Here is a 16,494-nt window from a genome sequence, read left to right as displayed (position 1 = left end):
AAATGTCTTCAGTTCTTTTTAAAAAAACATACAGTATGTTGTTATATCAGTGGTTCGCAAACTTTTTCATGTCAATGTTTTTTTGCGTTCCCGGTCTTGATGGGTTAAAAAAAAAAACTGCTCTGAACATGTATCTGATCCCAGGTCAGTGTTTAAGGCTCCAGGAGGAGCAGAGACCACGGTGTCCTTCACAGCCGCCAGGTCCTTCAACAGACAGACTCCAGAACTGCAAGAGTCCTCATGTAAGTACAATTTTTAGGTATTTCTTTTTTTTTTACTTTACTGGAGTATTTCCAATTTGCAGTACTTTTACTTCTACTCCACTACATCTCAGACGCAAATATTATACTGCAATACTACAATCATTTGAAAACTTTAGTTACTAGTTACTTTGTAGATTTTCATTATTATTACAAAAGATACATTACCCCCTTCAGCCCTATATACATTTCGGCCATTTGAAAATAGCAGATCTACAAGCTCACAATGCGTCGCAAGTTTTTTTCCCCTGTTTTATTTGTCCTGATGTGTGCAGTAAATACAGGCGTGCTGGGAAACCTCTGGCCAGCAGACTGCTGGTCAGTCTGTGTCAATACAGGCACCTGTATTTAGCATGAGACCATAAACATGGCCTACCTGAACTCACTCTGTTCTGTTCTGTTTTCTCTCCTGACTGACTGAGGGACTGTTGGTACAAAGGCCTTATATCGGGCAGAAACCTCTTATTTCTAACTTTCTGTGTGTTTTTTTTTTCCATAAATGAACGCCCTACCAGTGGTGTAAAGTAACTAAGTACATTTACTCAAGTACTGTACTTAAGTACAATTTTGAGGTACTTTGACTTTACTGGACTATTTCCAATTGTCTATACTTTTACTTCTACTCCACTACGTCAACTATCCACCATGTCAAAAGGGCTTTAAAAAAATCCAGGTCCAGGCACTCAAGGTGGATTTTATAGGTATAAGGCCCTTATCATATTTGGGCTAGAGACATTAAAAAACACCAAAGCGTGTCGGCTTGCTTTTTCAGTGTGTAATGAGTTGATAATCTCATTACACGCTTTTGTATAAAATCCACCTTGTGGATGCCTTTTTGACATAATTTTTCCTCTACTGAACAGTAATCCCTTCCATGAGCGCCGGTGGTTTGAGGGATACCTTTTCTTTATGGAAATGTTTATGTTTAGTTGATCTCCTTTGTGACACGACTGTGTTGTTTTTGTCATCCCTCTAGTGGACAGTCTGGGTATCAGCGATGACTTGAAGACCAAACTCCAGGATGTTTTAATACCAGAGAGGCTTCTCACACTGGGGCACATGCTGGGGAAAGGTAACACACACACACACACACACACACACACACACACACACACACACACACACACACACACACACACACACACACACACACACACAGCTCATTATTTTTTATGGCCTTTATAATAGAAGGTTTAATGCTGCAAAGCCTTTGCGTGACTCTTTGTTGCAGTGTGTTGTGTGTACACACTGACTCTCTTACACACGCACACACACACGCACACATGCACGCACGCACGCACGCACACACACACACACACACACACACACACACACACACACACACACACACACACACACACACACACACACACACACGCATCTGACAAAAATGCTGACTGTGAGTAGTTTTTGTGAGACTGAAGGGATGAAAGTCATTTAAACTGTGTGTGTGTGTGTGTGTGTGCGTGTGCGTCTAGGTGAGTTCGCTTCAGTCCGAGAGGCCTATCTAAAGCGCGATGACACCTCCGTCCAGAAGGTGGCGGTCAAAGTCCTTAAATGTAAGTTAGTTTCCTGCTCTCTATTCAGTTCAATTCAAACTTTTATGATACAGACTCACGGTCCAGATAAGAAAACACACATTACACAACCTAGATGTACAGTACATCGTCTCTGTCGGGTGGAAACCTCACAAAACTCCAAAACGAGAGTTATGCATATAACTAAGGTTCTACGAATTCCGGATGACCGCCAGAGGCAGTGTTTTCAACACCTGGATATTCTGCGCGAGCGCGCGATGAATATCCAGGTGTTGAAAACACTGCCTCTGGCGGTCAGAAGGAATGAAGTAGAACGAGAGTTATGCATATAACTAAGGTTCTACGAATTCCGGATGACCGCCAGAGGCAGTGTTTTCAACACCTGGATATTCATCGCGCGCTCGCGCAGAATATCCAGGTGTTGAAAACACTGCCTCTGGTGGTCAGAAGGAATGAAGTAGAACTGTTACTTTTCAGGATTCCAATTCAAAAGCATCAAAAGTAGCAGATCTACAAGCTCGAAACGTGTCGCTTCGCGCCACGTTTCGAACTTGTAGATCTGCTACGCAGGGGTTTTCAACTGATTTTGACCCAGGGACCACCATCCTGACTAAGAGCAACCTGGGGACCACCCCTATTGTGCGTGGTGGGTCCATCATAGACCCACTCCACACAATAGTGGTGGGGGGTTCATGCACCACAGGGAGCTGGAGAAAATAGCTATAATATCAATATAATATCTGATAAAATACCGTGATTTTGATGGAATATGATTAAGGATTACTGTGATTATGGTAAGCTCACATTTCATATCACACACCATACAGTACGAACTCCTGTAAGTTATTAAAAGTAAAACAATATATAATATTTATAATTTTTTTAATGCATGGCCAGGGACCACCGCGGACCACCGGTTGAAGTAAGGTGTTCATTTTCGAAAAACACAAAAAGTTAAAATATGGAGATGAGAGGTTTCTTCTGCCCGACAACAATGCTATACTCCGGCTCTCCAGGATGCTGTTTTTTGACAGCAAATGACTGATTTAGTCTTTTGAATAACACACCATTTACTTTTAGTCCTATTTTAGTCATCTGACATTGTTTAGTCGACTAGATATCAAAATCGTAGTCTCTTAGGCTTAGTCTTAGTCGACAAAATTAACACAATTGGATGTTGATGTTTTTGAATAGGATGTTTAATACAACCTTATGTTTACATGTACTAAACACATGTCTGTCTGTCTGTCTGTCTGTCTGTCTGTCTGTCTGTCTGTCTGTCTGTCTGCCTGCCTGCCTGCCTGCCTGCCTGCCTGTCTGCCTGTCTGCCTGTCTGTCTGTCTGTCTGTCTGTCTGTCTGTCTGTCTGTCTGTCTGTAGCTGATGTGAACTCATCAGGTGACATTGAACAGTGTCTAAAGGAAGCAGCCTACATGAAGGACTTCCACCATCCTAACGTCATTCAGCTCATTGGTACGTTTTTTTTTATTTTTATTGATTGAATACTAACAGTTTGTAAAAAAAAAAGTATAGAGGTAACAGTTATACAATAATGCTAAAAGGATAACACAAAAATGCATTGGTTCTCAAAGAGGGGTCCGGGGACCCCCAGGGGTTCTTAACACATCGCGTGCCAGTCGCGTAGATCTACGCCAAACGATTTAAAGCCGCAGTGTGCCAGTCGCGTAGATCTACGCGACTCGCATTTCCCATGTTAAATCGAAAAAGTGCACATTCCGGAATTTTTTTCGACCCATTTCCGGTTCGGGGGCCGACCGGAAACGAAATAAAACTGGTTCCGTTTTTTTCGCTCGCATCCGTTTCCTGTCTGGGCGTCAGCTTAGAATCGATTTATCTCCCTTCTGGTTTTCCTCACCGCATCGTCCTGTCTAACGTTCTCGCCTGTAACTTCAAAATGGCGGCACGGATCGACTCGCAGTTTTCGCTGTTTGTTTTTCACGGATCCCGTGTTTGTGTCGAACCAAATGAACGCGGATTTTAAACGGATTTAGCGGGGGCTATGACGACATGAAAAAAACAAAAAAACAACAAAAAGAGCTTGGCACTGGTAGGTACATTATGAGATTAACCTCTGGCGTTCAATGTGTTAAGGGGATTCCAGGGGGTCCAGAGCAAAGGCAGTTAAAGGACGACTTCACCACTTTTCAACATATCTTCATATAATAGGTCCTCACTAATGCTCATGATAAAATGGTAAAAAAAAATTCTAATCAGTCTGTGTCTCAGAGGAGGGCTGTAGACAGTTCAGAAACCCGTCTACCAGTGACATCATCAATGGGGAATCCAAGCTAATAGAAACTGCAGGCTTTGTACATTTTGTGGGGGGGTGGGGGGATGTGGTCCCTGCCTGGCACAAAACCTTTTCAGATGGGGGTCCGCGGCCAAATACATATCAATTTGAGGGTCCTTCCTTGGCACGAAAAAGTTTTAAATCACTGGTTTAATTTATACTCGTATGTACGCCGGTGTCGCATCACGACTCTGGTCATTGGTCTATAGCTTTGATTGACAGGCTGTTCCACCAACAGGTGTGAGTCTCCACAGACGTCCACAGGGTCAGAGACTCCCCGTTCCCATGGTGATACTTCCTTTCATGAAGCACGGAGACCTGCACACCTTCCTGCTGATGTCACGGCTGGGGGAGGAGCCTTTCGTAAGCGCACGCACGCACACAAAGTTTACTTCCACACAAACACACACATCAGAGCTCTGCACTTATTTAACCCATTAAAACCGGGAAAGCATCATGTCAGTGTCATTGTCTCCGCCAGGCCGATAGGCATGGCGAGAGAGTATGTTTTACCCTCCGTCCGTCCGTCCGTGTGTCCGTCCGTCCGTCCGTCCTTCTGTCTGCGACCAGCTAATCTCCGTCACCGTTGGCCCGATCGCTGTGAAACTGCACACACACACTCCCTGGATGCCACAGCAGAACCTCTGCCCCACATTTTTCAGATCAGCCAGTCATAGCGCCACCATGAGGCCGACTTTTGCAAAACACATTTTTAAATGTTACTCCTACAGCTTTTCTCCAAATAACACACAAATCGGTACACAGTATCTCTATAGCCATGTGATCAACACGGATCTGTCCGATTTTCCATATTCCATCCTGATTGGCTAAGATTGGCTTCCAAAGTTAGCAGGATTGGTTCATTTTGAACAAAATGCCTCAAATCATGAACGCAACATGCATTTTCCGTGCAATTTTCCACGTACATTCCCACTTGGCCCAGGAAGAATTGTCACTTGAAAACTTTCAAATCAGCCTCATGGTGGCGCTATAACAGGCCGATTCACGTTTTTAGCTATAACTGCACCGATCTGCGTGCAACTTTGCATGCACACTCCTTAGAGGCCAAGGAAAAGCCTTTGCCGTGCATTTTTCACATGCCTTTTAGAGCGCCACCAGGAGGCTGAGATTTGAAAAACACATTTTTTGCTCGTACTCCTTCAGATTCTGTTCAAAAATCACGCAAATCGGTACACAGTCTCTCTATAGTCATGTGATCAAGATGGATGTGTCCGATACTTCATATTCTATCCTACCTGGCTAACATTGGCTTCTAAAGTTTGCAGGATAGGTCCGTTTTTAACAAAAATCCACAAATCATGAACACAGTGTGCGATTTCTGTGAAATTGTGCACGCACATTCCCACTAGGCCGAGGAAGAAATGCCACCCTTTTCACATTGGCCTGTTATAGCGCCACCAGCTGTTCTAATTTAGCAAACCACATTTTTGGAACAAAATGCCTCAAATCATGAATGCAGTGTCCGATTGCCGTGCAAGGCCTAAGAAGAAATGGCACCCTTTTCACATTGGCCTATTATAGCGCCACCAGGAGGCCATAATAACCTAGCTGACCTGGCGGAGACTTGTGCTCCGAGGAGCACTTTTTCTAGTTTGGTCTTGCTTCCTGATGTTGTTTAAACCAGTGGCTCTCAAACATTTTCATGTCAAGGACACAAATTAGTGTGTTTTTCCGTGGACCCCCTTCTGAAAATATGTTGTGCCAGGTACAATGCACTAGTTGTTGAAGGTTTGTTACAAAAACTTCCCGCCTTACACTAGAAAAAAAGGAAAAGGCTATGATAATTGCTTGCAATACACTTGTACTTATAAGTTGTAAACTAGTTAAAAAGAGGGATAACAAAGCTACTGTCATGAAACCTTTGTTACGCTGAATGACAAAAGTGTTACACTGAATGATGGAACCACTCACATCAACATATTTCACATCGAGGACCCAAAGGTGCCCGCCCTCGAGTCGGTTGGATAGGCCGTTGTACTGATGACATCAGGGCACTCCATATATGAGCATAAAAAGACACAGGCAGACAGACAGATACATACAGAGATCTCCATATACTGTATGTGCATAAAAGCAGCACAGACAGACGGGTACAAATGGGCATACCTGACACGGAACTCCATATATGGGCATACAAGGGACACAGAAAGACAGATACAGCAATCTAGCGGCCCCGTCACATGCGCAAATCTGTCTGACATCAGCTTGTTGTCCACCCACCAACCCACACACTGCCCATTGTCCACCAATTTTAATATTGGATTTATGAACCCTTTTTGTGAAATGGCAAAATTATCTTTGGGCATTTTTGGCATTATTGATCGTACATCGTACAAAGGATAAAATGATCGTACGAACACCTGGCAACACTATTACTATTACCTTTATATGCAAGTACAATTCACACAGGACAGGCTAAAACACATCTCCCTTTCTCTTGAATTATTCGAGCTACAAGCAATGTTCCCACCTCAAGCAGAATACAATACTTTTTTTGAAATTTGCCAAGAAACACAGATACCACACAAGTCTAATTAGTGTCCTGTATGAATGTAGCCTACCCCAGTGCAGGAGATTATCGTGCCATCAAAGTTGTTGACAGAGTAGCTGTGCAACGGTCCAATGTTGATGCAAGCAATGTTTACCATAGATAACAGATGTGTCTGTGAATTATTCATTGCAATAATGTCTTCCAGTTCTGTAATGCTGCTCCGGCTGCTGCAATTGAGAGACGACAGAGAGAGAAAATAGAGAGGAATATAAAGAGAGACAGAAAGACTATCTTTTTCAAAATAACATTATTGAACCCTACAGTGTGTGAGCACGTTGAATATAGGCCTATATAGAGACATTCTGTAGATAGCTACAATGAGTTCAGTGAGAGAGTGAGTCAGTGAGAAAGATTGACAGCAAAACACAGATAGCAAGTGAAAGAAAGGGGGGGGACAGTGGAAGAGAGACCGACAGAGAGAAAGACAGCCACGCGGAAAGGGGACATGGAGCTAAAGACAGAAACCGAGAGAGAATTGCGCTGTCAGCTATAGATGTGCTATTGTCACTCCTAATAAACCGTGGCAGGCTGGTGACTAATTAGGCATAATTCTTTGCTCATCAGGACTTTGAGGAATGTTGTGGGGTAGGAATAAAAAAAAACACCCCTGTGTCCCTCAGTCTCTTTTTGCTGGAAGGAATGTCAGAGCCAGGTTGTGCTTAAGCAATCCTGGCACGCCATCAAGACAGGCTGGCATGTGTCTCCAAAAAACTCTATGCATGCATGCTTCTAGCCCTTTTGAAGAAGAGCCTTGTAGAAAAGGAGTTGGATAAAACTTTGGGGCGAAGTCGGTTTGGGAGTGTAGGGGAAATGGCCTCATCTTTAGCTGCAGCCTTTTGCCATGACCTTGGAAGTGATGCGAATGAGAGTTTGCCAGTGCAAGCGTTCATTTAAGATGGCCTGGGAAAGGCGTGCGTGCCAAGGATATTTTAAAAGTGGGAGTTACTATGCCATATGGGAGTGAGATATGTCGGCCAGAAAAGAAATGTTTGATATTAAAGGGGGGAAATAGGTTTATACAACAACCATATGAGTGAGTGTGTGAGTGTGTGAGTGAGTGAGTGAGTGAGTGAGTGAGTGAGCGAGTGAGTGAGAGAGCAATTTAAAAAAATGTAACATTAACAGGCCTTCTTTCTGGTGTATTTCATTATCTGCTGTCGCACGAATGATGATTGACAAATTTTCAATTCAGTCCATATTTATTATAGTGCCAAATCACAAGTTATCTCGAGACACTTTACATGTTTCAGTTTTTTCGTAAATGAATGTCCTACTTCATCATACAAGAGCGTCGGACAGAAGTAGTGTTGCGCTGTGACGCCTTGTGAGCTTTTACATCAACTATTTTCACTATTTTAAAATGTTTTTAAAATAATAATAAACTAGAAAATGTGCTCCTCGGAGCACAGGTCCCCGCCAGTACTGTTCCTGATTAATCCTGTCTTACCTATTTATATTACATATTGTCACGTGTCACTTGACCAATGTTAGCTTAGCTGATGGAAGCTCACTTCAAAAAATATAAATGATTTTTTGAAGTGACACACCTATTTATAGGATTTTATTTCGTCATGCGTCTCGCTAGCCAATCAAAAGCATTGGTGACAACATATTGTCAAGTGTCACGTGAAGCTTGACCAATGTTAGCTTGGCTGAGACGGACGGACACACGGAAGGACAAGAACGAAAACGTACTCTCCACCTCTGGCGGAGACAAAAAACGAAAACATATTTTAGCTATATTCAAATATTTTTTGACCGGGAACGCGTCTGTGTAATTTTTGAGTGGTGCCAACCACTCCTACATTTGACTTTGTCCGTGTGTCCGTATGTCTGTCCGTCCGTATGTCCGTCCGTCCGTATGTTTGAGCACGGCTGATTGGTCAAGCTTCACGTGACACGTGACAATATGTTGTCACGTGTCACGTGACAACATATTGTTGCTGATTGTTGCGGATGCAACCAGTTACACTTTCAAAGGCACCACTCTCTTCACACTGGGTGTGATTTTTTTTAAATGTCTAAAAAATAAAGAAAGACCCATAAAAACCCTTGCGAACCAACTGTTCAATAGATCCATAGAACATGCTGTTGCGCAGAATTTTATTCACATGTAATATTACAAATCTGTTGTGTGACTGAACTGGTTTGGTTTTTAACTGTCCCCTCTCTCTCTCTCTCTCTGTCTCTCTCTCTCTCTCTCTCTCTCTCTCTCCCCCCCCCCCCCCCCCCATCCAGGAGCTGTGTGTTCAGCAGCTCATCCAGTTCATGTTGGACATCGGGCGTGGGATGGAGTATCTGAGCAATAGGAACATCATCCACAGAGACCTGGCTGCACGCAACTGCATGTGAGTCAGTGTGACCTTTAGTAGTGTGACCTGAACCACCAGAGCAGGATGTAGGATCTTCCTTGTTCAACCCTGGGTGTTTTGCGAACAGCGTTTTCCTAGGGAGTTGAAGGCAAGGGGGCAGGGACTAGAATCCCAGCCCTCTAGAGTCTTCTCCCTCCTGGGGTCCACGGCCAAATACTTTTTTGGGGGTCCTTTCCTTGGCGCGAAATACTTTGAGAACTACTGATTTAGAAGGCATCTGTAGAATTGCCCTCAGGTCTTAAAACGCAGAGGTGGAAAAATGGACTTGAATGTTTTTCTTAATACTCAATACTGCAGTGTAGAAGTGCTCTGTTACAAGTAGAACTCCGGAATTCAAAATTTACTTGAGTAAAAGTACAAAAGTATTGGTATCAAAATGTACCTAAAGTACCAAAAGTAAAAGTATTAAATGTTTGAAAATAGCAGATCTACAAGCTCACAACGTGTCGTGATGCGACATGTTGTGAGCTTGTAGATCGGCTATTTTCGAATTGCCTTTGTAGAAAAAGGGCTAAAGTGGTTAATGTATGTTTTAAAATGTAATAATTTATATCTGCAAAGTAACTAGTAACGTACATTTTTCAAATAATTGTAGTGGAGTAAAAGTACCTGCCTCTGAGATGTACTGTAGTGGATTAGAAGTCACTCCTGTGACTCCAGAAGTTTACTCAAGAAAAGTAAAACTACCTCAACATAAATGTACTTAGCTACTGTGTGTGTGTGTGTGTGTGTGTGTGTGTGTGTGTGTGTGTGTGTGTGTGCAGGTTGAACGAGGACATGACGGTGTGTGTGGCAGACTTCGGTCTGTCTAAGAAGATCTACAGTGGCGATTACTACAGGCAGGGCTCTGTGTCCAAGCTGCCCGTCAAGTGGATCGCACTGGAGAGCCTGGCCGACAACGTCTACACAACACAGAGTGACGTGGTACTGCTGGACACACACACACACACACACACTGCTTCTACTAAACGTAAAAGGGGCTGTTACGTTTAACGTTGTGATGGGACACAGGATCAGTGTTGCCAGATTTTGCGTGAGAAATAAGCAACCAGGTCTTTTTCAACAACAACAAAAATCTTGAAAACATTTTTTTTTTAGGGGGGGGGGGGGGGGGTCCTTGGCACTGTTGTTTAAGGACCACTGGTTTATAAACGACATTAGGAAACAAGCCCCCAAAGCAACTGCACTTTAAAAACAAGCCCCCCCCTAAAAAAAAACAACCCGCAACTACCAATATTTACAAATAACTTCACAGAAAAACAAGCCTAAAGTCGCTTATAATAAGTAGACATGGCACAGTGTTTTTTGTTAAAAGGTTAAAGCACTATATGCTGATAGTAATCATTGCTATAGAGTATTTGCTCAGTAACAGGAGTCTCCCCGACTCTCCAGCTCTTTAATAAACAGAAAATACATTTTCAGGTAGGTGTAAAAGTTTCGGCTAATCAGGAGAGTGCACATTTATCAGCTTCATTTTTATAGTGTTCCAGTTCCAAATTTGTCTGCTCATTTCTTTGTGTCACCACCTCCAATTTCACTTGTTTAATCTGTAATCTGTAATATGATGGAACTGAGTTCTCTATCCTGATCTGATCTGAAAATGTATTTTCTGTTTAATAAAGAGCTGGAGAGACATGGAGACTCCTGTTACTGAAAAAACTCTCTATAGCAGGGCTCTTAAACGTTTTCAGGCCAAGGACCCCCTAGCTGAGAGAGAGATGAAGCAGGGACCCCCTCAATATTGTAAAAAATTGTGTTTCAGATTAAACTTTTTTTGTTTACTTGGTCCGCTCTTTTTTTCCTTCTACACCAAACACCTATTTGCCAAAACTGCGAGGCGTTGTGAGCTTGTAGATCTGCTATTTTTGGCTAAAGTTCTCTTCAGAAAAGGAATGCTAGGGTTCAAGTGGTTAAGGTAAAAAAAAAAAATCCAATCACACAAAGATCTGGCGGACCCCCTGTAGTAACTCAGAGGACCCCCTAGGGGTCCCGGACCCGCTGTTGAAGACCCCTGCTCTATAGCAAGGAGTAGGCCTACTGTCAGAATATAGAGCTATTTAACACTTATTTTAACCAAAGACAATCATTCTTTGAATGATCTCACTTGTTCTCTGTCGCCCTCCAGTGGGCGTTTGGAGTGACCATGTGGGAGATCATGTCTGTCGGTCAGACTCCGTACCCTGGAGTAGAAAACTCTGAGATCTACGAGTTCCTCATCAAAGGAGAACGACTTAAACAGCCTCCCGAATGCAGGGACGACATGTAAGTCATGTTAGCGTCACGTGTATACATTCACTTCATGCATGAACACAATTATCATTTCTCATCATTTATTTTCCGTTATGATGTTCACAATACAAATCATAAATCACTTGCATTAATAATAAAACATACAATCATGAACGTTTGACGTATACATATAGAATAGTTTCAGTTAGAAGCAAAAAACATGTGTGAATGCAGATTGTGATTTGAGTGGATTATATTAAAGGGGCTACACCATGAATTAAAAAAACAGGTTGTAAGCTTAAAAAACATCCAGATATTTTTTCTCACAATCTGACTGTCTGTCATTCCAAGCTTTTTCAGCTGCAATACCAAAACGTCCTTTTGGGCAGGGGGGGGGCTACTGAGCAATTCTGTCTGGCCATCATCAATGCAAAGTCAAGGCAAGTGATGTCACTTGCCTTGCCATTCTGAAATGGCCTGTTCAGACACGCCCATTCTGAAATCTCTGAAATGAGAATGAATGACTGAATGTTAAAAAAAAATATTTTTTGGGGTACAAGAGACACTGGGGAGCCCAAAAAATACTAAAAACCTAAAAAAAAATGAAATTCATGGTGTAGCCCCTTTAAGCAGATGAACAGTTCTGAGGTTTCTCTGTATGTTACAAGCAGTAAATTGAAACTACATTATTTGTTAGAAATAAACATAGTTTGCTATTAATATCAGTGTAGCACACCGTAACACTTGTAATAAACCAACGAAAAGCATTAAAAAGTGCTTCTGACAAAACCAGCCAACTCCATTGGATCCTCAAACGTTCTGCTAACCCAGCTAAGTCCACCAAAGGGGGGGTGGAGTTAGCTGGTTTTGCTGACTCCAGGCTCCACCCCCTTTTGACCCCCAACCTCATTGTGAGCTTGGAGGTTCATTTAGATGTTCTTATCAATGATGAACAAAACCTAACTCAACTTTTTTTTTTCTTTTTTTTTTTCATTTCCTGAAAAATGAACATTTGGGAGTTGCCCGACAGCAGAGATGTATAGCTTTCTGCTTATTAGAAATGGAAATTCTAAAATAAAATGTATAGATCATTTTAATGTATTTTTGTGAACGGAAATGACGAATAGATGACAGCTTCCGTTCTCAGATTTCGGGAGGTGTAGTTCCAAACTCTATACTGTATAACAGCCACATGCGGCCCCCACCTTCTATTATTATTGATTTCAGCTGTTACAATTCCAAACATGCAAACATGACCCGCTTTAATTACTTCAGTCTAAATTAGTAGCTTAATGACTAGTATTAAAATACTATTGTCTTTTTTATGACCAATGTATTTGTATTTAAGTTCATAAAGTTAACATAAGGATAAATAAATGCATTTGGAATTCAATAAAAATGTTACTTTTCAGGATTCCAATTCAAAAGTAGCAAAAGTTGCCGATCTACAAGCTCAAAACGCGCCGCGGTGCGACGCGTTTTGAGCTTGTAGATCGGCTACTTTTGCTACTTTAGTTTGACATAGAATGGTACAGCATTCGTTTACGAAAAAAATACGCAATGTGGCCCTCTGGAGTGAGTGTGGAAATATAGTGTCCCTCTCCATCATCAAAGTTGCCCACCCCTGCTGTATAATATAGCATTTGGAGATTGTGGAACAGTTGTCTGGCTACGCAAGACTACTTCAACACTAACCCAGGGGGAGCCGAAGATCGAAACAGTAACCTTCGGTTCCCAAGGGGAGCTACTCTACCTTCTGAGCCACTACCTCCTATTTTTACATTGGAGTATTGGTACTTAAGTAAAAAAAACGGAATACTTTTTCCACCACTGCATGTTATTTCCATCTCCCTTTTCCTCTCAGCTATGAAATCATGCACAGCTGCTGGAGTCCCGTTCCAAAGTGCCGGCCCAGCTTCCAGCAGCTCGTCGGCCAGCTGGAGGCGCTGTGGGCCAGCCTGTCCCCGGCTCCTCTGCTCAAAGAGGCGCTCCTCTACGTCAACCTGGAGGGGGAGGACAGGGACCTGCGCGGGGTAGGAGGAGGAGGAGCCGTAGCAGGGGCCCCCCCTCCCGGCTCCGGCCCCGAGGAGCCCCCCTGGGGCGTGCCGTGGCAGTGTGGCGGCGGCGGTGGCGGCATGGAGGGCGGTGGCGGCGAGAAGGACTGGCTGATGGTGTCCTCGGGGGCGGCGTTTGCCATCGGGGGAGACTACAGGTACATTCTGGGACCCCGTAACACCTTCGTGGGGGGCGGCGAGGAGGAAGACGCCGCCACCACCACCACCACCACCCCCACCACGGAGGAGGTGACCCGGGGAGGAGGTGGTGGCAGAGGAGAGTCCATGGGCACCTTACAGGAGGAGTTGAGGGACGAAGAGGACGATGCCGTCATTAACGTGTGACGGGTTCTGATCTGATTGGACAAGAGATGGACCACGTGCTGCCACTCCCCCGCCCCCCCCACCTGTACGACCCCCCTGAACCAGCCGGTTTGAATACTTTGAACGACCAATGAATGACCGGGGGCGGGGCCAGTGACACTAAACATCACTGCTAGACAGCTGTCTACTCACCTGGTGATCCAGACGTTTGGCCTACTTTTAACCCATTCAATTCCGGGAAATCCGCGATTTCTTTGGCTATTCAAAAATAGCAGATCTACAAGCTCATAGCGCGGCACTTATGAGCTTGTAGATCTGCTATTTTTGAAAAATCGTGAAAATGTGTGCAAATCTTTGTATATATATTTTTTAAAGCCAACATTTGTAACTCAAAATGATATGTATTTGGCCGCGGACCCCCATCTCAAAATATGTTGTTCCAGGGACCCCCAGAAGCAAAGATTTGAGTTACAAATGTTCGCTTTAAAAATACAGTATATATATTCAAAAGTTTGCACCAATTTTCACGATTTTGCAAAAAATAGCAGATCTACAAGCTCGTATATCTGCTATTTTTGAATAACCAAAGTAATCTAAAATGACACAGACGCGTTCCAGGTCTTAAGGGGTTGAGAGTGATTTATACATAGTTGCGTGCCAGTGTCGCGTACAAAGAATAGCCAATCTACAAGCTCATAACGCGACCAGGGTTTATTTTGTTGACTTCTTGTTTTCTATTACCGCAGACACTGCAGAGAAACAAAACATACCATATTAACTATTCAAAGTATCCAGTATTCATTTCATATTCGCCCAAACATATTTGGCTTTTAGGAAATATTGGCAAAGATGAAATCTACAGCTATATTCTCTATGATTTTAGTTGGTTTTGTAAACACAAAATACAGTTGCAGTTGGTTATATATTTTTTTGGTAAAGCCTCATTTTTATCTGGTTATAGTCAACTTTAATAACCTAGATCGAGCTTATAGATTGTGTGTGCACTTGTATAAATCACATTTAGGTCCCTGGTTAGTCAGGTTGAAATGGAAGCCAGCAGGACAACAGTGATGAGAGAGCATGTACGTATGTATGTATTCTACAGACAGTCCACTGAAGGTGAAGTGATTCTCGGGGTCCAGGCTCTTCTAGGGATGACGTGCCTTTGGACTGCTGCACGTTGCCTTTTTTATGTATATATTTAGGATTTTGCACATGTCCAGATGAACACTGATACACATATCGCTGTTGTCGGGCAGAAACCTCTTATCTCCATATTCTAACTTTGTGATTTTTTCGTAAATTAACTCCCTACTTCACACAAAAGCATCAAAAGTAGCAGATCCGCAAGCTCGAAGCGACACATTTTGAGCTTGTAGATCTGCTGCTTTTGAATTTGAATCATGAAAAGTATATGAGGTATGAGGTTTCCACCCGACAGAGCATGTGGTTGCTCATTTCAACCACATGCTTCTCAGAGTGATTGAACTCGAAACCGATTAGATTATCAATGCTAGTTAACGGTAGTGTTATTTTTTCTAAAAATGAGTTTAAAATCTACATTCCGATAGTAATCACTGCTATAGAGTGTTTGTTCAGTAACATGGTTCTCTCTATCTCTCCAGCTCTTTAGTAAAGAGAAAATACATTTTCAGGTTGGGATACCAAATGTATCCAATCAGGATAGACGACAACTAATACAGGGAAAAATGTGAAATTCGAAAGTGATGAAACAAAAAAACGTGAGAAGACAAAATTGGAACTGGAAGACCCTAACCCCTCAAAATGAAGCTGATAAAGGCTCTCCCTCCTGATTGGGTAAAAATTGGTATCCAGACCTGAAAATATATTTTCTGTTTACCAAAGAGCTGGACATACGGGGGGGGACGGGGGGACGGGACCCCTGTTACTGTTTATAGCAACGGGTCAGACCCCTGTTGCTATAAACACACTATGGCAATTATTACCATCAGAAGAGCTTTACGTATTTAACAAGAACATGACTAAAAGCTCATTTATACTCTCATTGGCAAGCAATAGAGTATAAATTAGACTTAATAGAGATACGTAGATTCCATATTGTCTGTCAGGCGGAAACCTCATATGTCCAAAACTGTTACTTTTCAGGATCCAAATTCAAAAATGGCAAAAGTAGCAGATCTACACGCTCAATTTCGAGCTTGTGGATCTGCTACTTTTTATGCTTTTGTGTGACGCTGTGGTATCAAGTGGCAGCTAGGGGCTGTTAATTTATGAAAAAACAAAAAGTTTGAATATGGACAGCAGCAGCGGTATGGTACCTACCTGAGGGTTCCTGAAGCCAACCAGCACAATAACTTCCGGTGTTTTATAGGTCATGCATTATTATAACTGGATTTAGTTTTCTTATCAACCAAGAATTCTAATGAGAAATGCTACTAAATTATATCTTATCCACTTAGCCTATGTACCAACAATACTTTTGGATAAACAGGAGACACTTCTGGTTTTACTAGGCACACGGTATAACTGCTCGTTGGCTTTGTAGAGCAGTTTAAATGCCTTTTTGCAGTTGCATTTTGCACATCCAGTTGAGCACTTAAGCTAAGCTATCCATAAACCAGCTACACCAACATGTCATGAAGTAACTATAACCCACTCCTCATCAAATCACTACAATTTATGGCCTTTATCACAGACTGACTCACACCACAGCAGATTACAAGATCAGTCAAAAGGATATATTTATAGAAAGCTTGCCAATAATTATCTACGCCTGGTCCTCCATTCTGTTTGGCCTTTTGTCCTGAACAGAGAGACCTGTCATGGGGCATTCCCTGGATGTGGGTCACTAAT

At 42.7% G+C, this 16,494-nt stretch overlaps 1 protein-coding gene across 1 annotated transcript in view; it reads left to right on the top strand.

The window, feature by feature from the left end:
• tyro3 (TYRO3 protein tyrosine kinase) overlaps positions 1 to 13,949 on the top strand; it is a 40,234-nt gene extending 26,285 nt beyond the window's left edge. Inside the window, exons 11-19 of the mRNA XM_084045468.1 lie at positions 145 to 242; positions 1,237 to 1,332; positions 1,739 to 1,819; positions 3,178 to 3,270; positions 4,347 to 4,471; positions 8,919 to 9,028; positions 9,817 to 9,976; positions 11,178 to 11,314; positions 13,146 to 13,949. Of these exons, the coding sequence (XP_083901594.1) occupies positions 145 to 242; positions 1,237 to 1,332; positions 1,739 to 1,819; positions 3,178 to 3,270; positions 4,347 to 4,471; positions 8,919 to 9,028; positions 9,817 to 9,976; positions 11,178 to 11,314; positions 13,146 to 13,680 (1,435 nt within the window). The 3' untranslated portion in view covers positions 13,681 to 13,949. The remainder of the gene's footprint in view (positions 1 to 144; positions 243 to 1,236; positions 1,333 to 1,738; positions 1,820 to 3,177; positions 3,271 to 4,346; positions 4,472 to 8,918; positions 9,029 to 9,816; positions 9,977 to 11,177; positions 11,315 to 13,145) is intronic.
• Positions 13,950 to 16,494: the final 2,545 nt, after the last annotated feature.

Source organism: Gymnoscopelus microlampas (assembly GCF_963454915.1).
Source record: "Gymnoscopelus microlampas genome assembly, chromosome: 20".
NCBI classification, from domain to species: domain Eukaryota; kingdom Metazoa; phylum Chordata; class Actinopteri; order Myctophiformes; family Myctophidae; genus Gymnoscopelus; species Gymnoscopelus microlampas.
Note: the sequence above shows the minus strand (reverse complement) of the source record. Positions and strands in the feature narration are given on the sequence as shown.